Below are 27,863 nucleotides of genomic sequence, written 5' to 3'. Positions count from 1 at the left end.
TTTCTTGATTTTTCTAATTCCAACCCAGGGTTGTGTTCCTTGCATGGAAAGCACCGGCCTTGACTAGCTGGTTTCTTTTCGTAGATGATAAGTTGCGAAAACGAACCAGATCAGATCTGATCAGTGTGAATGCTTTAATGGAAAAAATGATGAGGCTATCCAATGAATGAAGGTGTTAATGTTCCATGGATATCGTAGTCGTGAAGTTCACGGGAAAGTGCGGATACAACCAAGAAACTCAATGATGAGGCTATCCAATGAATGAAGGTGTTAATGTTCCATGGATATCGTAGTCGTGAAGTTCACGGGAAAGTGCGGATACAACCAAGAAACTCAACATCATCCAAAGCGAGTCAAAGTCTACTGCCATCTTCCACGAGTGGGGTTGGGTACTTGTTCCTCTTTTTTCCCTTGTTCACATTGCGGATGTCAGATTCCATGAATTTTCTATTAATCCGATTAATCCATAACATGGTTTATTTTTCTTTATTTTAAAGCTATTAAATTCTAACAAAAACTTTACCAGAGAAAATAAATAAAAATGTTAAAATTAAGTACTCCCGGTCCCTTCTAATTTTGAATTTTCTATATAAAGCTTTCTCCCAAGCCAAGACACCTGCTCAAAACTCAACCCTCTCTCTCTCCATTTCTCTCTCTCACCCTCTCTCCAATGGCAACATTCAACTACTCTTGTTAATCAACCAACGGTGCCATCTGAGTCGACTCATGCGAATCGACCCCTGCAAAACCAGGCCTTCAGCCCCCAGTTGCCGCTGCAAAATTCACAAGGTAAAATTTTTATTTGAATTTAATAGCTTAAGGTTACGTTTCGATAGTGAGGTATTCTCATATATTATGTGAATAGTAGTAAAAGAATAATAATAATAATAAAATATTAAATAATAGTGAAAAGTATATAAAAAATAATAATAAAATAATGAATAGTAGTAAGGTATTATGAAAATACCTTAAAGTTCAAAAAATGTCTATAAAAATATTCATTATATAAAAAATAATAAACATAAAGTCCTAAAAAATAGAAAATAATAATAATAAACTAGGATATCTATATTTAAATCTGGTTATACGCCCTGGTTTTGGCCAGGTTTATTCGGGCAGATAACCACCTAGTTTTCAAAATTCAGATATGAATCTAGTTATGGTCGGGTATCCGGATCCGTATTCAGATTCACAGCCCTATTTTCATTTGTTGATTAGCTCATTGTCGAGATCAAAGTTCAGATCAGAGCCAGAACCAGAGCCAAAGTAACTCAACCTCGTGTAATGACAAAAACAACTCGAATATTTATCCATTCCTTTTTTTACATCAGTACCTTTTCCCCCTCTTTCTCTGCCTTGCAAACTCTCAGCTCAATGCTCAAGAACAAGAAATCCTACTAAACCTAAGAGAAACTCTAGGACACCAGAATCTCTATCAGCCTCTCATTGCTACTGACATTGGATTCCAACAAACTCCTCCTCTCATTGTTACTGGCATGAGATCACTTGCTCAAACGGCTCTATCATCAACTAATTCTTCCGAGATTATAACATCAATGGAACAGTCACATTCTTCATTTGGAATCTCAAGAACCTCACAACATTTTATGTCTATAATAACAGTTTCCACTCAACGGAGTTCCCAAGAGCTCTCTACAACTATTCCAAGTAGGAAATTCTGGACCTCTCACATAACTACTTTTATGGTGCAAAAGTTCTTGACCTCTCTACAACTTCTTTTATGAAGGATTTGTACAAAATTTTTATGACCTAAATTTGCACAAATCATTTTTCTTATTTTAACTGCTCCATTTGACATGTAAACATAATTCATGCTAAATAAGATTTGGCTATTATATTTAAAAATCATTTAAGGGCTTAATCTTGTTCCTTTCAAGTGACTAGAGGAAGAAATATACTACAAAATCAGCTTTTTTATGAAAACAAGGATTTGAAGCATGTACTAATCATGCTAAACACTCTCTTACCATCAGGTGTGTTTTTTCTTATCTTTTTCGAATTTTCATCTATTTATTAGGTCTTTGTTGAGATCAGAGTTCAGACCAGAGCCAGAAGCAAAGGAACTCAACCTCATGTCATGAAGAAAACAACTCTAATATTTATCCATTTCTCTTTCTACATCAGTACCTTTTTCCACTTTCTCGGCCATGCAAACTCACAACTCAGTGCTCAAGAACAAGGAATCCTACTAAACCTAAAAAAACTCTGGGGAAACCCGGAATCTCTCAGACATTGGATTCCAACAAACTCCTCCTCCCATTGTTCTTGGCCTGAGATCACTTGCTCCAACGGCTCTATCATCGAATTATCCTTCCGAGATTATAACATCAATGGAACAGTCTCACCCTTGATTTGCAACCTCAAGAACCTCACAACATTTGATGTTTATAACAACAGTTTCCACTCAACGGAGTTCCCAAGAGCTCTCTACAACTGTTCCAAGTTGGAAATTCTTGACCTCTCACAGAACTACTTTTATGGTGCAATCCCTGATGACATTCACTTCATGTCTCGGCTTCGAGAGCTTAGCCTTGGAAGCAACAACTTCAATGGTAACATCTCAGCATCTATCGGACGGTTGACAGAATTGAGAAAACTCATGCTTATCTATTGTCCGTTTACTGGTTCTTTCCCGCCAGAAATTGGAAACCTGTCCAATCTCGAGGAACTAGGATTGGCCGGTAATTCGAAGATAATGCCAACGTTGCCTTCGGAGTTCGGAAAGTTGAAGAAGCTAAAGATTTTATGGATGCCCAAGACAAATTTGATTGGGGAAATTCCAAACACGATCGGAGAAATGGCAGCTCTGGAGCATTTGGATTTGTCACAAAATAACTTGACGGGGAAGATTCCTGATAGTTTGTTTATGCCAAAGAATCTAAAGATTGTTTTCCTTCATAAAAACAAATTGTACGGGGAGATTCCTCGGGTGGTTGAGGCTTTGAACCTCGATGTCATCGATCTCTCAGGAAATAATTTGATAGGAACAATTCCCGATGATTTTGGAAAGCTAAAAAATTTGACAGGTCTGGCTTTGTTTTTCAATCAACTATCTGGAAAAATCCCAGATAGCATTGGTCGTCTTCCGAAGCTGATAAATCTTAGGTTATTTAACAATAATTTTTCAGGGACTTTGCCTCCAGAACTTGGGAGGTATTCTATGCTGGAAGAGTTTCAGGTTTCAACCAACAGGATTACAGGCCAGTTGCCAAAACACTTGTGTGACAATGGGAAGTTGGTGGGAGTGGTAGCTTTTGAAAACCAGCTCGTTGGAGAGTTGCCCAAGTCGCTTGGAAATTGCAGCAGTTTGGAATTAGTCAAGATATACAAAAATGGGTTTTCTGGGAATATTCCAAGTGGTCTTTGGAAATCATCAAATCTAAAAATGTTGATGCTAAGTGATAATTCTTTTACAGGCGAGCTTCCTGAGAGATTGGGATGGAATCTTTCACGATTGGAGATGAATAACAATAGGTTTTCGGGTAAAATTCCTCAGGGAGTGTCTTACTGGAGGAATTTGCTTGTTCTCATGGCTAGTAATAACCACTTCAAAGGCACGATTCCTCGAGATCTTTCTCGTTTGACAACTCTTTTGCTTGATCGAAACCGACTTTCAGGCTCCCTTCCATCAGATATTAATTCATGGAAATCGTTGAATACCCTAAACCTCAGCCGAAATGCAATCTCTGGACAAATTCCAGAGGAACTTGGTTCCTTACCAGGCCTTACTGAATTGGACTTGTCAGAAAACCAGTTATCTGGCATAATTCCATCAAAACTTGGCCTCTTGAAGCTCACTTCACTTAATTTGTCTTCAAATCATTTGACTGGAAGCATCCCAAGTGAATTTGAGAATGATGCATATGCCTACAGCTTCTTGAACAATCCTGATCTTTGTGCTAATAGACCATCTCAATCCCTTAACCTCAAGAACTGCATTTCACACCACCAAAAGTCGAGCAAAACTTCTTACAAAATAATTGCTTGGATCATAGGTTTGGTGGTAGCAATTCTTCTAGGCTTATTTCTTTCTTTCTTTGTGATCAGAAATTACAAAAAAAGAAAGCATGGATTGCATTTGACATCGAAGCTCGTTCCCTTCCAGAAGTTGAATTTCACAAAATTAGACATTTTGTCAGGATTGACAGAAAATAACCTAATTGGTTCTGGTGGATCAGGTCAAGTATATCGTGTTGTAATTCATCATTCAGGTGATACTGTTGCTGTGAAGAAGATTTGGAATAACAGAAACCTTGAAGAAAAGCTTGAAAAAGAATTTCTGGCAGAAGTCAAAATACTTGGTTCAATTCGACATGCCAACATAGTGAAGTTGCTCTGCTATATCTCCAATGATAATTCAAAATTTCTTGTCTACAAGTATCTGGATAACCGTAGCCTAGATCGCTGGCTGCATACAAAAAGTAGAGCAACAACCTTTTCAAGTTCAGTTAGTCATGTTGTCTTGGATTGGCCTAAGAGGTTGCATATAGCAGTTGGAGCTGCCCAGGGGCTCTCCTATATGCACCATGACTGCTCAGTACCCATTGTTCATCGAGATATGAAGTCAAGCAACATCCTTTTAGATCTCAATTTCAATGCACAAATAGCTGATTTTGGTCTAGCAAGGATGTTGGTCAAGGAGGGAGAACCGGCTACAATGTCAGCCGTGGCTGGCTCTTTTGGCTACATAGCTCCAGGTGTGTGACAATATAGATTTTCAAGTTTCCTTTTATTGATTATGTTTTCCTCTTTATCTATCACTAGAAGTTTGGCTTAGCTTGTATTATTGAATTGAAATGCAGAGTATGCTCGCACAACAAGAATTAATGAGAAGATCGATGTTTACAGCTTCGGGGTTATCCTTCTGGAACTGACAACCGGAAGGAAAGCCAACGATGGTGATGAACACACATCTCTAGCTGAATGGGCATTACGACATATTCAAGATGGAAAACCGATAGGTGATGCCTTGGATGAGGAGGTCAAGGAACCCTGTCACTTGAATGAAATGTGTCATGTTTTTAGACTTGGACTCTATTGTACTAGCACACAGCCTTCTACTAGGCCATCAATGAAAGAGGTTCTTAAGGTTTTATCTTCAATGCAGCCAACCAGTCATAAACGGTGAGAAGAATGCGGCAACTGAGATGTTTTTCCATGCCTAAGAAATTCAAAACCAAATGAGGATGTTGAGCATTGTTCAAGAGAAATAAAAGACTAGATCCTCTATGGTTACTAAAAAGAATTCAATGGTGAAGTTATTACCGTTAAGATTGTGTTTGGTAAGTGAAGTAGTGTCAGGCCTCATACTACTTCATTACTATTCACTACTATTTATAAACACTTCACTATTAGTCACAAATTATTTTCTACTTTTTCACTTCTATTCACTTTTTTTTCTCTAGAAAGCAGCAATTGAGATTTCAAGAACTCAAAGGTATTGTATAGGATAGCATATTGTATGATAATGTTAGATCAGCCAATACGTGAGACACAAATAGTTCAACTTTCTTAGTGATAAAACATGTATCATAAGGTGTTAATCTAAGTACACCAACGTGGTCTTCCATAGTGTTTGAGACATTATAGGACAATCTCCATGTTGCATTTATAAGAATAATAAACCAAATTTAGAACACTTCAAAGACTTCTCTCTAATTCCCAATGCTTATTTCTGTTCAAAATTACTTGTCAAAAAACTTCTCCCCGAAGTATACTATTCTTAACTTCTATCTAATGTCCACACGGATGGATGAGTTGTTATATTTTGGTTTAACTTTCCCATCGACTATTCCATTCCATTCTAGAAAATGAATATGACAGGGGAGGAAAATGCTACTTGATATTCCAAGTCTCTTTAGAGCAAGTTGACTGCAAAATCTGCATGGGAAACGAACTTTCTTTCATCTGAAGTGCCTCCCAAGTCTACACCACTTTTGAATAGAGATCTTTTCTATAAATGAGGGCTGACAATTGTATCTTCTTGCAAAGACGGTAGAGATGTTTGATATTATCATTAATTTGTAAGGACTACTATATCTATAAAAAAAATTACACAAAAAATAATCTCATAAGCTGATGTATCTTCATCTGATCCGTTAGATCTACTTTATAATAAAAGTAACTTTACAATTTGACAAATCACATCAAGCTCCATCAGTTTATGAGATTATTTTTGTGTAATCATTTTGGACTTGCATACTAAATTATCCCCTGTTTCACTATACTTGTCGTTTCACACCCCAGTTTTGAAAATTATTTTTATTGTAATTATTTACACCCTTCAAGCCTTTTTTACCATCTGCTTCACTATATTTTTAATGGGTAATTTTTTAAATCCTTTCAAGCCCTTACAATACACAAAGGGTACACATTGGAATCTACATTTAATTAAAATGACAAATACAAAAGTCGATATCGTAAATTATTCCCCCTCCAGCCTCCCCAATAGGCAATATGTCACCACAAAAGCACGGCGAAAACCAGAGATTCTTTACGCAAGAGATAATCAGTCTTCTTAAACTGGTTTGTAAGGTCGATCACCAGGACAAAGATCATGTTAGCAGACTCACGAACTTAAAAGCAGTATTTCTTATAACTGAAACAATCGAAGGTACTTTCTTCCTACAAAAAGTAACAGCAATTGTACTTATCAGAATAATTAAATAGATAAAATTCTAACCACAGTCCTATTCCTGAAAGATTATATGACATCAAGATAGACAAGAAAAAAAAAGACAGCAATTTTTCCACGTTCTTTAACTACTAAAGAATTTCAGTTGATCTACTTTTCCCCTTAAGAAGATAAAACTACACCTATAAATTCTTCAAAAAACAAAATCCTATTAAATCAAATTTTTTATTTTTAAAAAATTAAAATGTGAAATCGCAAAAAGTCTTGAGCTGGTGGGAATATGTACATTTTTATTATTTATCTTGAGCTGCTCCATTTGACATGTCAACACAAATTCAGGCTGAACAAGATTTGGCTACTATATTTACTATTATTCTCGTCGTCCCGCAGTTTGATTGTGAGGAGATAAGTCGCCGGGTGTCTCCTCTTACAACTGGCCAGGAATTGCATCAGGAAGAGGCGGGTGAGCTTCTTGAAGCTTCCTATTGTTCCCAACGATAAGGACCTAAACCAAGTCCGGGCGACTCCCTTCAAAGTTAGTGGGAAAGCTCGGCAGGCAACCTCTCTCGGGAAACCATGCAAGGTCATGTGGGCTTGAATGTTTCCAGGTACTCTAGCGGGTCTTTGGACCCATCGTACGCTTCCATCTAAGGTACTTTGAACTTGGGGGGAAGTGGCATAGTCATGATTCACGCGCTGTACGGGAGGTCGGAGCTAACGAGTACCTGGTCTACAATTGACGAGGTGTCTATCTTCTTCTCCATCTCTGCACATTTGTCCTCCAGCTCTCGAATTTTGAGGTGCATCTCGCGTCTTTGTTCTTCCACCGCATTGTTTATTAGGGCCCTCCACGAATCCTCATGCTCATTGTCGCTCGGTTCTGCTCCCCCCGCCAGCTCCTCATTGGCGAACTTGAGGTCTGCATTCTCCTAGCAAAGTGTCCCCGTTTCCTCTATTAGCTTTCTTATGGTCTCCTCCTCCATGCTTGCGAGTCGTGCTTCCATCGTTTCTTCCACGTGATCTCTCATTCTTGTAGTTTGGGACCGCGTTGTTGCCGGTATGCGAAGTACACGCTTTTATGGAAGACGACGTCACTGTTGATGTCGTGTTTCCCAGCCCGAGCAGTACTGCAAAGCCCAAACTCCACGTCGCCTGCAACTAAGAGGCAGAAGTGACTCTGGTGACTCCCGAGGTCACTCTAATGCCTAAGTCAGTGAATTGTTCTATGGAGAAAGCTCAAAAAATGCAGAATGATAGTAAGGGTTATCGGATAGAAAGTGAGTCCCGTAGGGTTCTCCCTTATTTATACCTGATCCGGTTCCACCGTCGAAAGGGATCGTGGTGTGCCAAGCGTCAAACCTGCCACTACTCATTTTCCTGTCTCCTTAGAGTGTCAGTCCGCGGCCTAGCAAGAGATCGTGTTGTGTCAGCCGTGCTAGGTCTGTCCTGCCGTCACCTCCCTGCCATGACAATGTGTCAGATCACGGGTGAGCCGTCCTTCGTACGTGGGGTGTGTCGTTGCGTGCCGGATCTCTAACATAGGCATTGATCGCGGCCTGCCTTGGGCCTGTTGAATCAGTGACCGGTCCTATCCAGTTCTTTGTATAGGGTTCGGCAATTTACCAAGCAGCAAAACATTCTCCTTGATACCTCTCAGTTTGGTGTCGGTAAGCCACCCTAGGCTGGTTCGCGTTGGTTACCTGATCCCCCGGCCCAGGGTCTCCAGCTTCCTCCCTTGAGCTTGGAGTTCCATAGCTTGGCCTTCTTGGGCTCGGGTCTTTCTGGGATGGACCACACTCTCGGTATCCGATCCCTTGGCCCAGGGTCTCTAGCTTCTTCCCTTCGACCTGGGTTCCATAGCTTGGCCTTCCTGGGCTTGGGCCCTTCCGAGATGGACCTTCCCTCATAGTTTGCAAGGTCAATAACGACACAAGACAGAGGGAGATAGATAGTTCGAACATAGGAAACTAAACACATGATTGAATCTACTAATCTTGGCAAGGATGGAAAATTCCAGCCCCACAGAACGTATCATCTTGGCAAAGACGCTAGACTAAACTTAGCAATTATTGATCAAAGAATTCCCTTTCCTTGGAAAATTTGTAGATGTGACGTTCTTTGAATTTTCCTTGGTTTGAAGTTTGAACGTTCCACCAGAGGTGGACATGATGAGCACTAGTATTGGTTTCTCTATATGCATATGTAAAATCATATATTTTAGAGATTGATTTTGCATATCAAGAAAAATTTTCACATTAGATTATGCATTTTTTAGCCAAATAATAAAATATTATTATTTTATTATAATTATTTTTGGGATTTCTTTTCGCTGGTGTAGAGAGAGAAAGTAAGGAGAAATAAATGTTTCAAGAGAGAGTTTGTTTCCGTTGGTGTTGAGAAAGAGAGATGGAGCGGAGAGAAAAAAAACTACTAAAATAAGATTTGGGAAGTGAACAGTGTTTCTTCAAATTTGTAAAGAGTTTTGCTACTCATCATCCAAACATACTACACACCACACTTTTTTTATTTCTTAATTTTTTATTTTATTTTATTCTTCTTAAACTTAGTAAATTCTTCTACTCATCATCCATATATCACACATTTGGTAAAATTAAAAATTAAAAAATAAAAATAAAAAAAGTATTGTGTGTGGTGTGTGTGGATGATGAATAAATTTTTTCTTATGCAAATATGTAGATGCATAATCCAATTCTTGTGCTAACCTTCCAAAAAACAAACATAATCATTATTATTTAAATTCAAATAAAATTTGATAAAAAATAATATTGATCCGAAAAGATTTAAAAACTTCTTAAAATCATTTAAAAATATGAAAATCTTCTTCTAATCCCATATAAAATTCTTGGATCTTCTTGAAAGTATGAAAAAAATGGATCCAAAAAATATTTCTTATAAATTGAAGGATTATGAAATTAAATTACGTCTATAATGTATTTTCTTATAATTATAAACAATAAAGTTATAATATATATATATATATATATATATACACATATGGCCCCCCAAAATAGAATTTCTAGTTGCGCCGCTGACTAGACACCTTCGTGCTATGGCCTACTTTATTTTTCATCATAACGTCCCTCTTCATGTGATATGCGTTTATTGGAGATGGGACCCTCGTAAATTTTTCCATCCATTGATATTAATTAACAGAAATCACATTGACCAACAAGAGATTGTAATTGTAACGTGGCAAGTTGATTTTTTTACAAAATGATTTTAATTAAATTTTTTTAAAAATAATTATATTTATACAATAAAAAACTAGTTTTTCAAATTTTAAAAACTTTTAAAAAAAAACAAAAGAAAAAATAAAAATTATTCTTGGTGGTTGGTGGCACCAGCGACCATGCGGTGGCTCGATTTGGCTACCGATGTCCACCGCAGGGCTGGCCTAAATTAGGTGGTTAAGATTCTTGTAGATCAAGCAGTAGTATGCTCCTCCTACATTTTTTTCATACATAATATAACATTTTCCTCATTGGTTTGGAAGGGATTTAGACCACTATTTTAAATTTTATACTGTATCGGTCGGTATAACCAAAATTTTCCGTACCGATTGCTGGGCTGGTATAGGTACCCTACACTTTTCGTTCCGGCCCAAATACCGGCGGGTACCGGCCTCAATTTCGGCCTTCAATTTTTTTTTTTTCATTTTTTCAAACTAGAATTTTATTTTTTGACCCTCAATTCAGATTAGGTTATTTATAATTTATATATATATATATATTTATATATAATTTATTCATATATCGATTGTTCCGAAACGGTACATGAAACAGTACTGGTGTCGAAATATTTCATTCCAGTGCTTTGACCAGTACGGCTTCCAGTACGATATTCAAAACATTGGTTTGAACACGTTGGATTTGCTTGATTTTGATAATAAAAAAAAAATAGAGAACATTTGAGAAAGTTTTTAGATGTAACATTTAATAAGTTTTGTAAAATGAGAGAAAAAAATAGAATAATTATTTTTTTTACATCAATTCTATATTAAAGTTTGTGAAAATAAATAAGAAAAGTGAAATTTTATTTAAATATATATTTTTTAATAATAATTTTTATGTTGATTTTATGTATAGATAATAATTATATAATGATTAAATAAAATATTGAAATGACATATTTTTCAAATTTAAAGATATTTAATTTGATTTCGAATAATATTTAAAAAAAAAAAATTTGAAAAAGCCTTTTGTATGCGGGTCTTAAGTGATGGGCTACTGGCGGTGACAAACTTCATATTTTCATAATGTCATGATAGCATAAAGAAAGAGGCAAATACGTCATTGTATTTTTTATCTTTTGTGTAATAATCCTATCTTGATTTTTCTAATTCCAACTCATTTCACGAGGGTTGTGGACCGTGGAAAGCATCGGCCTTAATTAGACTGGTTTGTTTTTATAGATAAGATTATATTAATTAAGATAAAAATTAAAAATTAATTAAAATATTATTAAAATATATTTTTTTAATATTAGTTTTATTTTAAAAATTGAAAAAATCAAATTATTTACTTTATTTTATATAAAAATTTAAAAAAATTATAATAATTAAATAAAATAAAATAAAATAAATTAAAAAAAAATTGTCAAAACAAACCAGACCTAACAAGGTTGAAAACAAACAAAGCAGTGGAAAAAATATGACGTTATCAAATGGATATCGTAGTCGTGAAGTTCACGGGAAAGTGCGGATACAACCAACAAACTCAACGTGGAGTTGGGGGTACCTGCTTCTTCCTCTTTCTTCCCATGTTGACATTGTGTCAAGTTTGAAGCTTTCCGTTCAAACTTTGACGATGTAAGATTCCTTGAATTTTCTATACAACGTTTAAATATAGAAACGATTTTATTTTATTTATTTTATTATTATAATTTTTTTTAAATTTATATATAAAATATAATAAATAATTTAATTTTTTTAAATTTTAAAATAATAAATAATATTTTAATAATATTTTATTTAATTTTTATTTAAAATTATTTTATCTTATCTCATCTTATTATTTAAATTGAGATTTAAACCTCCCATCATTTGTTGTGTGTTTTTTTCATCTTTCTCGAGTTTTCATCGAAGGGTGTGCAGTCAGATTGAATTTTTTTTTTTTTTCCGATACAATATAAAATTCAGAAATCTAGACGGTTACCTGCTCAAATCTAATTACGGCTCCGGTTTTTAAATTCGATTAGTCCATAACCTGGTCTTTTTTTCTTTGTTTAAAGCTATTAAATTCCAACAAAAACTTTTACCTGTGTTGAGAGAAAATAAACAAAAATGTTAAAAATCAAGTCCCTCTCCCTCCTAATTTTCTATATAAAGCTTTCTCGCCATGACACCTGCTCAACACTCACCATTTCTCTCTCCAATGGCTCATTCAAGTACTCTTGTTAATCAACCAACGGTGCCATCTGAGTCAACTCATGCCAATCGACCCCTGCAAAACCAGAGCTTCAGCCCCTAGCTGCCGCGGCAAAATTCACAAGGTAAAGTTTTTGTTTGAATTTAATAACTTTAGGTTGTATTTTGGTAGTGATGTATTTTCAGGTATTATATGAATAATAATAAAAAAATTAATAATAAAATATTGAATAGTAGTAAAAAGTATGTGAAAAATAATAATAAAACAATGAATAGTAGTAATGTATTTTTTGAGTGAGCTCAACTCATTTCAGTTGAGTTCTGTTTTAGACCTATTCTAACATCTAAATACACAACTCCTAAATTACTAAATATCACTCAACTCAAAAGCTCTTTACATGTGGGACCCACAACCTTTTTCAACTCAACATCTCTTTACCATATGGGATCCACAACCTTTCTCAACTTCTCATAAATACATATAAACTCATCTTAACATTCAAATACATCTAAACTCATCTTAGCTGAGCTTCACAAAACTCACTTCATCATTTCAACTCACTACTATTTATAAAAAACTCAATCCATCTCAACTCAGCTCAACATCCAAACGGAGCCTTAAAGTTTAAAAAATGTCTATAAAAATATTCATTATATAAAAAATAATAAACATAAAGTCCTATAAAAAAAAACCTTTCCAAAAGTGTTAAAAGGATTTTTTTTTAGGTTGGGTTTACCCGAACGAACAACAACTCGGTTTCCAAAACCCGAATACGAATCTGGTTATGGCCAGACATCCGAATTCGTATCCGAATTTACAATCCTATTTTCATCTGTTGATTAGCTCATTGTTGAAATCAGAATTCAGATCAGAGCCACTAGCCAGAGCCAAAGAAACTCAACCTCTTGTAATGACGAAAACAACTCAAATATTTATCAATTTCTCTTTCTACAGCAGTACCTTTTCCCTCTTTCTCAGCCATGCAAACTCTCAACTCAGTGCTCAAGAACAAGAAATCTTACTAAACCTGAGAAACTCTGGGGAAACCCAGAATCTCTTAGACATTGGATTCCAGCAAACTCCTCCTCTCGTTGTTACTGGCATGAGATCACTTGCTCCAACGGCTCTATCATCGGATTATTCTTCCGAGATTATAACATCAATGGAATAGGCTCACCCTTCATTTGGAATCTCAATAACCTCACAACATTTTATGTCTATAATAACAGTTTCCACTCAATGGATTTCCCAATAGCTCTCTACAACTATTCCAAGCGGGAAATTCTTGACCTCTCATAGAACTACTTTTATAGTGTAAAAATCCTTGACCTCTCTACAACTTCTTTTTTTAAAGATGTACCAATCATGTTAAACACTCTCTTATGGATTGCAAAAAGGGGGGGGGGGGGGGGGGTTCTTAGGGAACTATCATCTTGGTTCTAGACATATGAGTAAATCAACTAATCTTGTTTTAAAAAAGATTGTTTTCTTTAAGAATCCCCTACTTTGGTTCTTATTTACTTAATAGGGATTGAAAGTTCCATGCCCACATAACCGTATCATCTTAGCAACGATGTTGGATTAAACTTGCAATTATTGGTCAATGAATTCCCTTTCCATGGAAAATTAGCAGATGTTATGATCTTTGAATTTTCCTTCATTTGAATTTGAAAATTAGCAGATGTTACCATCGGGTGTGTTTTTTCTTATCTTTCTCAAATATTCATCTATTTATTAGGTCTGTGTTGAGATCTGAGTTCAGACCAGAGCCAGAAGCAAAGGAACTCAACCTCATGCAATGAAGAAAACAACTCTAATATATATCCATTTCTATTTCTACATCAGTACCTTTTCCCTCTTTCTCAGCCATACAAACTCTCAGCTCAGTGCTCAAGAACAAGGAATCCTACTAAACCTGAAAAAACTCTGGGGAAACCCAGAATCTCTCAGACATTGGATTCCAACATACTCCTCCTCCCATTGTTCTTGGCCTGAGATCACTTGCTCCAATGGCTCTATCATCGGATTATCCTTCCGAGATTATAACATCAATGGAACAGTCTCACCCTTAATTTGCAACCTCAAGAACCTCACAACATTTGATGTTTATAACAACAGTTTCCACTCAGCAAAGTTCCCGAGAGCTCTCTACAACTGTTCTAAGCTAGAAATTCTTGACCTCTCAAAGAACTACTTTTACGGTGCAATCCCTGATGACATTCACCGCATGTCTCGACTTCGAGAGCTCAACCTCGGAGGCAACAACTTTGACAGTAACATCTCAGCATCTATCGGGCGGTTGACAGAACTGAGAAACCTCATGCTTATCAATTGTCCGTTTACTGGTTCTTTCCCGCCAGAAATTGGAAACCTGTCCAATCTCGAGGAACTACGATTGGCCGGTAATTCTAAGATAGTGACAACGTTCCCTTCAAAGTTCAGAAAGTTGAAGAAATTGAAGTATTTATGGATGGTCGAGACGAATTTGATCGGGAAATTCCCAAACACGATTGGAGAAATGGCAGCTTTGGAGCATTTGGATTTGTCACGAAATAACTTGACCGGGAAGATCCCTGATAGTTTGTTTATGCTGAAGAATCTAAAGATTGTTTACCTTCACAAAAACAAATTGTACGGGGAGATTCCTCGGGTGGTTGAGGCTTTGAACCTCGATGTCATTGATCTCTCCTCAAATAATTTAACAGGGACAATTCCCGATGAATTTGGAAAGCTAAAAAATTTGACAGGTCTGGCTTTGTTTTTCAATCAACTATCTGGAAAAATCCCAGATAGCATTGGTCGTCTTCCGAAGCTGATAAATCTTAGATTATTTAACAATAATTTTTCAGGGACTTTGCCTCCAGAACTTGGGAGGTATTCTATGCTGGAAGAGTTTCAGGTTTCAACCAACAACCTTACAGGCCAGTTGCCAGAACACTTGTGTGACAATGGGAAGTTGGTGGGAGTGGTCGCTTTTGAAAACCAACTTGTTGGAGAGTTGCCCAAGTCGCTTGGAAATTGCAGCAGTTTGGAATTAGTCAACATATACAAAAATGGGTTTTTTGGGAAAATTCCAAGTGGCCTTTGGACATCATCGAATCTGAAAATGTTGATGCTAAGTAATAATTCTTTTACAGGCGAGCTTCCTAAGAGATTGGGATGGAATCTTTCACGATTGGAGATGAATAACAACAGGTTTTCGGGTAAAATTCCACAGGGAGTGTCTTACTGGAGGAATTTGTTGGTTCTCATGGCTAGTAATAACCACTTCAAAGGCACGATTCCTCGAGATCTTTCTCGTTTGACAACTCTTTTGCTTGATCAAAACCGACTTTCGGGCTCCCTTCCATCAAATATTAATTCATGGAAATCGCTGAATACCCTAAACCTCAGCCGAAATGCAATCTCTGGACAAATTCCAGAGGAACTAGGTTCCTTACCAAGCCTTACTGAATTGGACTTGTCAGAAAACCAGTTATATGGCATAATTCCATCAAAACTGGCCTCTTGAAGCTCACTTCAATCAATCTGTCTTCAAATCATCTGACTGGAAGCATCCCAAGTGAATTTGAGAACGATGCATATGCCTACAGCTTCTTGAACAATCCTGATCTTTGTGCTAACAGACCATCTCGATCCCTTAACCTCAAGAACTGCAATTCGCAAGGCCAAAAGTCGAGCAAAACTTCTTACAAATTAATTGCTTGGATCATAGGTTTGGTGGTAGTAGTTCTTCTAGGTTTGTTTATTTTATTCTTTGCGATTGGAAATTGCAAAAAAAGAAAGCATGGATTGCATTTGACATGGAAGCTCGTTTTGTTCCAGAAGCTGAATTTCACAGAATCAGACATTCCGTCAGGATTGACAGAAAATAACCTGATTGGTTCTGGTGGATCAGGTCAAGTATATCGTGTTGTTGTTTATCATTCAAGTGATATTGTTGCTGTGAAGAAGATTTGGAATAACAGAAAGCTAGAAGAAAAGCTTGAAAAAGAATTTCTAGCAGAAGTCAAAATACTTAGTTCAATTCGACATGCCAACATAGTGAAGTTGCTCTGCTGTATCTCCAATGATAATTCAAAATTTCTTGTCTACGAGTATCTGGATAACCGTAGCCTAGATCGCTGGTTGCATAGGAATAGTAGATCAACAACCTTTTCAAGTTCAGTCAGTCATGTTGTCTTGGATTGGCCTAAGAGGTTGCATATAGCAGTTGGAGCTGCCCAGGGGCTCTCCTATATGCACCATGACTGCTTAGTACCCATTGTTCATCGAGATGTGAAGTCAAGCAACATCCTTTTAGATCTCAATTTCAATGCACAAATAGCTGATTTTGGTTTAGCAAAAATGTTGGTCAAGGAGGGAGAACTGGCTACAATGTCAGCCGTGGCTGGCTCTTTTGGCTACATAGCTCCAGGTGTGTGACAATATAGATTTCCAAGTTTCCTTTTATTGATTATGTTTTCCTCCTTTTCTATCACTAGAAGTTTGGCTTTGCTTGTATTGTTGAATTGAAATGCAGAGTATGCTCGCACGACAAGAATTAATGAGAAGATTGATGTTTACAGCTTTGGGGTTATCCTTCTGGAACTGACAACCGGAAGGAAAGCCAATGATGGTGATGAACACACATCTCTAGCCGAATGGGCATTACGACACATTCAAGATGGAAAACCGATAGGTGATGCCTTGGATGAGGAGGTCAAGGAACCCTGTCACTTGAATGAAATGTGTCATGTTTTTAGACTTGGACTCTATTGTACTAGCACACAGCCTTCTACCAGGCCATCAATGAAAGAGGTTCTTAAGGTTTTATCTCCAATGCAGCCAACCAGTCATAAACGGTGAGAAGAATGCGGCAACTGAGATGTTTTTCCATTCCTAAGGAATTCAAAACCAAATAAGGATGTTAAGCATTGTTCAAGAGAAATAAAAGACTAGATCCTCTATGGTTACTAAAAAGAATTCAATGGTGAAGTTATTACCGTTAAGATTGTGTTTGGTAAGTGAAGTAGTGTCAGGCCTCAGACTACTTCACTACTATTCACTACTATTTATAAACACTTCACTATTTGTCACAAATTATTTTCTACTTTTTCACTACTATTCACTATTTTTTCACTAGAAAGTAGTAGTTGAGATTTCAAGAACTCAAAGGTATTGTATAGGATAGCATATTGTATGATAATGTTAGATTAGCCAATACGTGAGACACAAATAGTTCAACTTTCTTAGTGATAGAACATGTATCATAAGGTGTTAATCTAAGTACACCAACGTGGTCTTCCATAGTGTTTAAGACATTATAGCACAATCTCCATGTTGCATTTATAAGAATAATAAACCAAATTTAGAACACTTCAAAGACTTCTCTCTAATTCCCAATGCTCATTTCTGTTCAAAATTACTTGTCAAAAAACTTATCCCCCGAAGTATACTATTCTTAACTTCTATCTAATGTCCACACGGATGGATGAGTTGTTATATTTTGGTTTAACTTTCCCATCGACTATTCAATTCCATTCTAGAAAATGAATATGACAAGGGAGGAAAATGCTACTTGATATTCCAAGTCTCTTTAGAGCAAGTTGACTGCAAAATCTGCATGGGAAACGAACCTTCTTTCATCTGAAGTGCCTCCCAAGTCTACACCACTTTTGAATAGAGATCTTTTCCATAAATGAGGGCTGACAATTGTATCTTCTTGCAAAGACGGTAGAGATGTTTGATATTATCATTAATTTGTAAGGACTACTACATCTACAAAGAAATTACACAAAAATAATCTCACAAACTGACGTGTCTTCATCTGATACGTTAGATTTACTTTATAATAAAAGTAACTTTGCAATCTGACAAATCACATCAAGCCACGTCATTTTATTAGATTGCTTTTGTGTAATTATTTTGGACTTGCATACTAAATTATCCCCTATTTCACTATACTTGTCGTTTCACACCCCAGTTTTGAAAATTATTTTTATTGTAATTATTTACACCCTTCAAGCCTTTTTTACCATCTGCTTCACTATATTTTTAATGGGTAATTTTTTAAATCCTTTCAAGCCCTTACAATACACAAAGGGTACACATTGGAATCTACATTTAATTAAAATGACAAATACAAAAGTCGATATCGTAAATAATTCCCCCTCCAGCCTCCCCAATAGGCAATATGTCACCACAAAAGTACGGCGAAAACCAGAGATTCTTTACGCAAGAGATAATCAGTCTTCTTAAACTGGTTTGTAAGGTCGATCACCAGGACAAAGATCATGTTAGCAGACTTACGAACTTAAAAGCAGTATTTCTTATAACTGAAACAATCGAAGGTACTTTCTTCCTACAAAAAGTAACAGCAAATTTGGCTCGTTTTGTTGATATCGTCCAAATGTGAAAGAGTAATATTAAATACAAACACGCAACGTATAAACCTTTCGAAAAAAGTGAAAATTTTCAAGTGGGTCTCACTTTTTTTATCAAAAGGCTTACTCGAGAGGTGCACAACCTAAGCTTGTACAAATCATTTTCCAAATATTCCACATTTCTGATACACACATCCTGTTTTATTTGCAATAAAAACAGGAGAATGCTCTGTCAAAGTGAATCCTGAAAGAACAGTTAACATACCCCATTTTATTTCATAATTCAGTACAAGTGCACTTAAAATATGCCAATACCAACAAAATACAACACCATCACAAAAGCAGCAGAATTAGAGGCTGCAGCATGTAAGCATGAGCCCTACTTACCCGCCAAATATGATCCACTGTTCTATACTATGTGCTCTGCAAGACCATAAATTAAGGTTTTGCTGGCATGATCTCTTGAACTAGGAGCAAAGACGAGCTCCGAGTGATCCGGAATGATGAAAAAGGGAGAAACAACAAATATACAAAAAAAAAAATTAATAATGAAAATGTCACACTTCTCCATCTACCTTGGCTCCGACATTTTTTCATGATTCCTCTACCTCAAGGTATTGGGAATGTGAGGCAGCAAGGAGGGCAGCTCCAGCGCCAGAGCCATCATTGGAGTGCTCAACGGAGACGTTCTCAGCAACTTCCTCTCCCAATAACTCCTTGAGTGTACTCTCCAAACATGTCCTGAATTCAGTGTAGTGCTCATACAACCCTCCATCGATCCCTATAACCGACTTCTGATTCTCTCCATCCCTGATCGTGTCTCTACCCAATTTCTTGAGGATACCAAAGATCCCAGCAGCGGATAGGCGGGCCCCACGTGAGGCAACAATGTCGCAAAGCTCCACAATGACTTTTCTCATTTTCAGGGAGGTATTAGATATCTAACAAAGAAAAAATTAAAGTATAAGAAAACCCATTGAATTAGGAAAAGATCTGTGTTTTTATTTAAATTTCCTCCAAAACACCAAAATAAACATAAGAATTCCTCTCTGGAAAAAACATTACACAAAAGATTTGAGTTATTTTGAATCCTTTCTACTTTTCTTCTTCTAACACAAACAAATACATGTAGAAAGAAAAATGACTCCTTTGTACACATCTAGTTGTGCTTGGAATGCGCCTTTTACAATTTTTAATGAAATTCTTATTACTTATCGGAAAAAAGAAAAAAGAAACTGATTTCTAAGGTTGGATAATGTAAATAAAATTTCATCCAACAATTTGGGCCGCTTATAATACCTCTAAGACATCCTTCAATTTGCTCCCAACCACTCTCAGATCTGAAGACTTGTCATGATGCATTGCAGACATGTCTGGAGTCCTGCATATTTTACATCAACAATATAAAATCTCTAAAAGTTGTTGCCCAACACAACCTACATCATGCAAATGCAAAGTAATCTTAAGCAGCAAAACTTACACAAACTACACCACAACAATTCAATTTACAAGGGATACGAGTTAAACAAATAAACATCTCAAATCATAGTCCAAAAACGAAACAGTGCAGGGGTGAAAAACACGTGAAACAGTGGAATGCTTGTAGACTATCTTAACTCTAATTAGAAGCAACTTTTTTGGGGAAATTGACTTATCTATTTCCTCTTATTTTTCTTACGAGTAATGCTACATACAAGCCTTAGGCATGCAAGCCCTTTACAAAAAGTGGTCCCCACCAGGTAGTAAAATTTTCCCTTATCAGCCCTACGCTTCTTTTGGCTGTTATTATCATTGACTTTCTGTTTTCTTTTTCTATGCTCCATGGTAGCAGCACTTATTGCTAGAACAAGTGTATTTTCAGGAGATTTATTGTTACCAGACAAATCAGGTACCCGCTCAGAACACTCGGTGCCAATAAAAAAAAAAAAGACTCAAAAACATCCTAACAATCCGTTAATAATCAGATGATAAGACCGAATTACCAAAAAAAAGCTCTTCAAAATTCAGGTTTGAAGGCCAATGCCACAGGACCAAGGATGAAGCCAGAATTGTAGGCTTTGGGGGGCCAAATATTTGGAGTTGGAATAGGAGGTTGGATTTGAGTTTTTTTAGCAACACCAATACCAAATTGCTAAAAATAAAACGAAAAAAAGCAGATACATAAAAAAAAGATCAGACAAAAAAATTCACTAAAAGAAAAATAGATATTTTGCCAAATTCAACTAGATGGTAAATGCATACATTACAAAAATAAATAAATAATGTAATGTTGGTGTACAAAGTTGGGGAGAAAAGGAATGAAAAAATGGAGTTTTAAATAGGTTGAGAAATTTAAGCAAATTTTGCATATTACTTTTCTCTCTGAGTTTCTTACAAGTTCAGAATTTTCCCCACCAAAAAGTTGATAGTGAAATGACCTATCTAAACAATAAAATAACATAAAATGTCGAATCTTAATGAGAATGCCAGAGAACAAAAAAAAAAATTACCATGAAAAAAAAAATGACAGCCTTAGATTATACAAAACAATAAAAGGAAAAGCTGCATGAAAAAAGACCACCAAGTCAAATTGGTGGCAAGGAATTGCCCATTACAAAACCTATGGTCAAAATTGCCAATGGTTTCACTGTCACTAGCATACCCACGAAGTTAGACAGTGGGAAGGGACAGGACAACGAGGGAAATCGCCCATAATTTCTTTGTTTCCTACATTTTTGGGGGACTCTTCTTTCTGGTTTGTCTACTCTTTGGGGGACCCTCTTATGCCTTCGTCTCTGATGGGAACAAAATATGACATACAGAACCAAAAACAATTTTGGCAACAGGCATAAATTCAAGCACTGACCTTCATAGTTGCATTAATGATTTGAGTTTTATATTGAAATTGGCTAGACTAGGTGATAAAGGATACCACTCGATTCATACAAGCAAATCAAATAATCAAATTATTAAACATTCCATGCCAATGGTCAGGTTGTTTATCATTATATTCAAATTAAACACAGCAAACAAAGCACCCAATTTAAAACATTTGTACAAGGTTTGGGACAGGGTTGTATTAACTGGTAGCTCCAATGCACCCAGAGTTCAAACAGATATCTGCAGCCAAAACCAACTACAAATTTCTAGAAATCTTGTTACGCCCAGACAGAAGTAATTGGTTTGAAAGTAAGCTAGGTTTTTAGGTTTGTATATTTGATTTAGGATGGATAGGGGTTTAATGGCACAGCGGTTTACCTACTCATTACTTGAAATAGATAGTATAGATCATGCTCCCTATTTCAGAAGTCACTAAAATTAATGAATTATGCCACTTGCAACAGAATAATGTCAAAATAATTAATTTATTACTAAACAAGTCAGTATTCATTGGTGCACAGTATAAATGAAAAATAAGACTATACACAGACTTCAAGCCGCATAAGTAAAAGAGAAGTCACCATCTGACAAGTTTAAACAGGGTGGTGTATAAAAAATTTTCCTACCTCAGTATTAAAGGAATTCTCAATTTGGGTGGAACGGTATCACCAAAAAATGCAGCTTCTTCAGCCATCCTACACAGAACCCTGCGTACAATGTCCCCCAAATACATACCAGAAATTATCTTCTCAAAGATCTGCACACAACAATCAGGAAGGTGTGACAAATATTCAGTGAGCCATTCAAATAAGCAGAGATGTATTTAAGGCATGATTCAGATTTCACAGGAGTTGACCTGTTCTCCAGGGTTTAAACTCTCATCGTCTAGTGCTTGATCATATTCTGTTAGTGGAAGGTGGGATGACCGGAAGTTACCCCACTCCATATTGATAACCTACATTATGATAAAAATAACTTATTGTCGGTTCATCATCTTGTACTTAACAGTAAACACTGAGAACTACTCCTGAACAGTTTTGTAAGTGAAACAAAAAAAGTGATGGAAAACGCAGGTAACAGTTTCACAAAATCGATACCACCGAAGTATACTAACCATCTCTCCTGATTTAGGAAGAAGACCATGCCACTTGGGAATAGCATGTGCCCTTTCTACATATGCTGCATTTGTACCAGTGCCTAAAATGACACCAGCAATGACATCCTGGTTGCAGTATCTACCTCCTGCTAATGTTCCGATTGTATCATTGACCTACATCAATCCAGCAAGTTTGTGTTGCCCATGATAGAAACAAAGATCATAGTAAACAGGATGAAACATTGAGGAACCAAGAAAGACAAATATCATGATACCAAACTGTAATTTTTCCTCCCAATAGCTGAACATGAAAATCTTACCAAAGCTGACACACGCATATCTAGGCCAATCTTTTCCATGGCTTTGGTCAATTCTCCAACCACATCTTGTCCAACCTATATCAATTCCAGCCAAGAAATAAGTTAAAAGAGAGGACTTCAGGAATATTGAATATGTATGCTCTTCAGTATGGAATTTGTCCAAAGCTTTCATGAGCAACTATAACAGGGACCAGCACAGCCTAAAAAAAAAATCAATTGTTTTCTGATAGAACCCATCCCTGGCACACACTGATGCATTATGCATTGAGAAGGGGAGGGTGGGCGGGCAGTTGGGCGGGTCAGAGAGAAAGGAGAGGGGAGGAAGAGGGAGAGCATACTAATGCATATGTGCACTGCAGATAAGATTCCCTAGATGTTCAGGCCTTACACTAATTAATGAAAACCTTTCCATGGTGTCAAGGGCAATATTAATTATGTCAACTTTTTTTAACATTTCAGCCAAGTCTAATTGCAATTATCGACTTCTACTCCCAAAATATGTAGTGAACAAAGTATCCCTTCTCAAAAAGCAGGTACAACAATTTCAGTAGCAACAGAATGTTTTGGAGTGATTTTCCATTACACATTACATCTTGTTTCTAGACCCTGATATAAGAGTGCATCATTTTAAAATCCAGATCAAGCACTGGGCCCCGCCTATCGGCTTCTAGGTGAATGACCATTCCCATAATATGAGCAGCAGGGAAAATTGTTGCTGCCAAATAAAGTGAAAATTGAAAAAAAAAAAAAAAAAAAAAAAAAAAAAAAAAAAAAAAAAGGCACCACAACATTTACTAGTTAAATTTAAATCGAAAGAGTTTTTACCCCAGGCATAATCAGTGTAAAAAAAATATTTGCAGGTTTTTTATGCTTACTTTACTTGGACAATGGACCACAGACCTGGTCATCAATTATAACAACAGGCAAAGATAGCCATATCAATATGAAAGACCAAGAACAAGCAGCCAAAGCAACTAGGATTACCACATCTTCAATGTTGAATCCCTTTGTCCACTTTATCAAGGTCCCTGATGAAATCGATAATTGTCTCACTGGGAATGAGAAGGTAAAACCCAACTCCCTTTGTCTACCAGGTGCTGGATGAAACCCTTCACTTTCTGTAGCAACAAATTTTGCAAGAGCTGCGGCTATAAAATCAAACAATTCCTGGAGTAACATCATCTAGAATAGATTAGAGTTTGAACCATTTAACACAACTTAACCTTTGATAGATTTATTAAAGAAGTACTAACGTCAGAACTCCCTGTCATCAAATGTCGAGGAATTGCAACTTCATCAAATTCTTGATGGATAATGTGTTTTCCTGGCCCTCCTAGCTGTACTCGTAGGACACGGAAGTTTGTCCCTCCAAGGTCCAGTGCATAAAAAAGCCCTTTCTCATTCCTATTAAAATTAGATTGAAAGTGAATGAACATGCTAAGCTGAAATTCAATTCAGTAGTACAAGGACAACTGATATCACATCCACTGTGTAGGATTATTTCACATAAGCTTTATCATTTCCATAATTTAGAAAACAATTACTACTTTTTTCTCATTTTTTAATCGGATCGGATTAAAAAATGAGAAAAAAGTAGTAATTGTTTTCTAAATTATGCACGTTTTTAATTAGTCCTGTCTTTCTTATTATTTTTACTCATATTAACACCCATCAGGATAACCGAAATAATTCTTTAGGGCAAATCTCATGATATATATTGACGTGAGGAAAGTGCATACGCCGATTGATACTTTACGCAACTTTAACTAATGAGCCAAAACTGTACTTTACAGCAATAAATGCGCAAAGAGTTGCCTCATACTATGAGAGTAAGCTACAAATTCTTTTACTACCATAAATAAGAAAGTTGAGTTGCACTCAGCAAAATTGTCTCCACCAATTGCTTGCCGACCATAAAGTGGCCATATTCCACAAAGAACATGCCAAACATGGAAACTAGAAGGAGAAACCTTAGAGACTCCATCCATTAGATCTATAAGACAAGCAATTTGATTATCTGTAAAACCACGACGTGATGGTCAACTTTAATATCCTTCCAAAAACCTAACTTTATCAGGGATTCATCATTATAGATGAACATCCAATAAAAGTGGAAGAACTGCTAGGAGAGTTCCATGCTAAACCCGCATGAAAGCACTGCACAAATTCAATGACAGCTATGAGCCAAAAATTTCAAGCAATAAATAAAATAAAATAAAATATAGACATTACAACCCATATAATATAAGGAAAGAACATAAAATGGAAAAACCAAAAGTCGGGAAGGCGAATATTGCAGAGAGAGATAATGGGAAAAGGATATAGCAAAGAACAATTAAACATACAACTCCCACCAAATAAGCATAAAATTTGAACAACGAAAAGAAAACTAAACACGAGAAAAAGTTTAGGCTAATCATAAAGCAAATGCTACCTTCACAATAAAAGTCCTATAAATCCTAAGTGAATTTTGTCCCTATCAATTCAAGCTGAGTAATTTTCTTTTCTGAAGAGAACGTTTCATTCGAACTAAGTAACTAACAAGTCTCGGATATCTTTTCCTTTTACACCAATCTTTCACAGACAAAAATAGCTCTCGGCAAGATTGACCCTGAACTTAAGTTGGTACCAAAAGCGCTCAAACACACTAGAAAAAATAACCACAAAAAAAAAAAAAAAAAATCATTTTTAACCCTTTGAAATCTGACCAAAAATATCATTTCTTCAATCAAGATCAGCCTTTTTTATGCAATCACGATCAACAGAAAGCAATAACGAATTGTAGAGCCCAAAAAGAATCGAATCAATTGAACTTCGAAATGAATAGAAAGGAGTTTTTTTTTTTGGTTACCCAGTGGGGAGGTTGTCGACGTAGCTGATTAGCATCTTGAGTTTGCTGCCACCCTCCGATGCGAGACCAGCATGCATCTCAACGGTCATGGCGTCAGCCACCTGTCTCAGCTTACCAAGGGGGGTACCACACTTCTCCTCAAATTCCTTGACGATCGCCATGTCTCGGGCCCACTTCCCCGAGCTCCTCATCCTGTGGCGCACCACCAGAGCCGCCGCCGCGCATACCGCCGCCGCACACACTACCGCTGCTCCGACCGCCACCTTCCCCATACTCTCTCTCTCTCTCTCTAATTCAACTCCCCGATTGGTTGGATTCGACTTTTTACTTGAAATTCGTTATCAAAGATTCGTATTCCCGTGCATGAGTTCTCCCAGCTGTAACAACAAGTATAGAAGGAGATGAAAAACCCCAGATCGGAGGGAGACGTAAAGGAAGAGGAGGAGAAGCTACAGCGGAAAACAAAACCGGTTACTTGCTCTTTGATTTGATTTTTCCGAAGGGAAAGGTCAGCAGAAAATGCGAGTCGTATAAATCTTATTATATATATAAAATATTTATGGAAAGAGAGATAAAGGGTTTGAGAAAAGGCCCATCGTTTTGGATTTGAATAACGATACTGACATCTCGGGTGCCAGTTGCCTTGTCTACTTTTTAATCCACCTTTCACCGTCATCATCGTTTCTTCGGTCGCCAGTTGTTTCGGTTTTGGTTAAAAAAAAAAAAAAAAAAAAAAAAAAAAAAAAAAAAAAGCCCATCCATCGTTTCTGTACTTTTTTGTTTCAGGAAACGCCACGTGTACGGCTCCAATGCATCTTTAGCTTGACCCGTAGCTCGTGTTAGTTGTCAAGACTATTTATAATTTTATTTTTTTTAAACAAGACTTTTTATAATTTAATTTCGCACGGACTCTGAAGGATTTGCATTGGCATATTAAAATATATATATATATATATATTAGCAGCCGTCACGTGCTACGACCGTTTTCATTAGTCTTGATCCCTTCGAAATTTTATTTTTATATTGATGACCATATCTCTATCCAGATTCTCAAATCTCGATAAAAAAATATATATATATATATATTATTTCAAAGGTATATTATTTACTTGTAAATGACACTTCTCATACCACCAACTATACGGATAACTTACAGCAAAGAAGAGGTAGCACTAATCGTCCTAAGTAAACTTCGATACTTAATCATAGTATAAAGATGAGTGTATATCAAATGAAGATGAAGTGAATCAAGTTCAAGTGAAGTATTTGTTACCTCCTGTAAGTTATTTATAGAAGTTATTTTCTTAGAGTGATAGAATCTAATTTATCTTGTGAAACCTTTTCCTTTTAGGAATTTAAGTCAATCTCTTATTAGGAGTCTGAGTCTATCTCTATTGGAGTCTGAGTCTATCTCTTAGGGCAGTTAAAAAACTGATGCAACTGGCCACTGTCGACGAAACTGACCGGTGGAACCGGTGGAGAACCAACCGGTCTGCAGTTGAAATTTGAGAGAATTGACATTTAGCGGTTCGGTCCAAGTTTAAAGCTGGACCGGACCGCTGAACCAACCGATATAATAAAACTATTTTTTTTAATATACCTTAATCAAAACGACGTCGTTCCACTTAAACTTAAATGGAACGGCGTCGTTTCGAGATGGAGTTTTCTTCTTCCTTAGCCTTCTTCCCAATTTAACCTATGCAACTTTCTCTCTCCGTTGCAACTCTCTCTCTCTATTCTCTCAAAAATAGTTTGCCGTCAAGGGAATTGAACGCCGATCGAGAACCGTTGTAGTTGATACGGCCGATTTTCCTCCTCCTCATCGACCGGTTACGGTCAGTTGATCCCTCCTTGTGGTAGTCGTCGGTCGGCGTCAAATATTATCCCTTCCATTACAAATATTATCTCTTATTATGAGTCTGAGTCTCTTATTGACTTTATCTTTTAGCTAAAATTATAGAGGCCCAAATATCCCTTCCATTACAAATCCATATAAATATATGATTATTTTGAAATTATTCCTACTAGTAAAAAAAAAAAGAAAAATTTATTGGAAGATCTCCATTATTGGTGGCGCGGGACATCGCATCTTGCCCGTTGCCCATTATTTGTTTTATGGTACTTAGATCAATTGTAAAGAAGCAAGGAAATATGAAAAGAAAGTGTAATACAAATTTATGAGAAATGAAAATGGAAACTAATATTTTATTCACTGTTCATAACATCACACGATTGATTCGAGACAAATCCCAACCTCCAAGAAAGAAAAAGAAAGTTTCAACTCAAGATATTCAATAATGATTCTCTAGTCCCCCTTACATTGATATCTA

The 27,863-nt window shown here is 36.5% G+C and overlaps 3 protein-coding genes across 5 annotated transcripts; 2 read left to right on the top strand and 1 right to left on the bottom strand.

Annotated features, from left to right (window-relative positions):
• Positions 1–591: 591 nt before the first annotated feature.
• LOC121253168 (receptor-like protein kinase 5) lies at positions 592–5,401 on the top strand. The gene is made up of 3 exons (XM_041153109.1): positions 592–789; positions 2,039–4,718; positions 4,824–5,401. Exons 1-3 carry the CDS (start codon positions 727–729, stop codon positions 5,147–5,149), a joined length of 3,069 nt encoding a protein of 1,022 aa, XP_041009043.1. The 5' UTR covers positions 592–726; the 3' UTR covers positions 5,150–5,401.
• A 978-nt stretch (positions 5,402–6,379) lies between these two features.
• Positions 6,380–26,064, bottom strand: LOC121253170 (hexokinase-1-like). 3 transcript variants are annotated; one of them, XM_041153112.1, is made up of 12 exons: positions 25,534–26,064; positions 23,936–24,086; positions 23,667–23,849; positions 22,683–22,757; positions 22,381–22,536; positions 22,123–22,221; positions 21,893–22,023; positions 19,707–19,788; positions 18,983–19,348; positions 18,364–18,385; positions 14,094–14,101; positions 6,380–6,564 (listed from the first exon to the last, which is right to left on the bottom strand). In XM_041153112.1, the coding sequence occupies exons 1-9, from the start codon at positions 25,803–25,805 to the stop codon at positions 19,001–19,003; spliced, it is 1,497 nt and encodes a 498-aa protein (XP_041009046.1). In that variant the 5' UTR covers positions 25,806–26,064; the 3' UTR covers positions 6,380–6,564; positions 14,094–14,101; positions 18,364–18,385; positions 18,983–19,000. The 3 variants fall into 3 exon arrangements, with proteins under 3 accessions (XP_041009046.1, XP_041009045.1, XP_041009048.1); XM_041153111.1 differs by lacking the exons at positions 6,380–6,564; positions 14,094–14,101 and adding an exon at positions 18,052–18,309 and having other exon boundaries at positions 18,359–18,385; XM_041153114.1 differs by lacking the exons at positions 6,380–6,564; positions 14,094–14,101; positions 18,364–18,385 and having other exon boundaries at positions 18,659–19,348.
• Positions 12,026–17,400, top strand: LOC121253169 (LRR receptor-like serine/threonine-protein kinase HSL2). Its single transcript, XM_041153110.1, is given in 4 exon segments — positions 12,026–12,166; positions 13,781–15,539; positions 15,542–16,459; positions 16,565–17,400. Coding segments are annotated over 3 exon segments (2,943 nt in total). The 5' UTR covers positions 12,026–12,166; positions 13,781–13,840; the 3' UTR covers positions 16,891–17,400.
• Positions 26,065–27,863: the final 1,799 nt, after the last annotated feature.

This window comes from Juglans microcarpa x Juglans regia, chromosome 2S, assembly GCF_004785595.1.
Source record: "Juglans microcarpa x Juglans regia isolate MS1-56 chromosome 2S, Jm3101_v1.0, whole genome shotgun sequence".
NCBI classification, from domain to species: Eukaryota; Viridiplantae; Streptophyta; class Magnoliopsida; order Fagales; family Juglandaceae; genus Juglans; species Juglans microcarpa x Juglans regia.
Note: the sequence above shows the minus strand (reverse complement) of the source record. Positions and strands in the feature narration are given on the sequence as shown.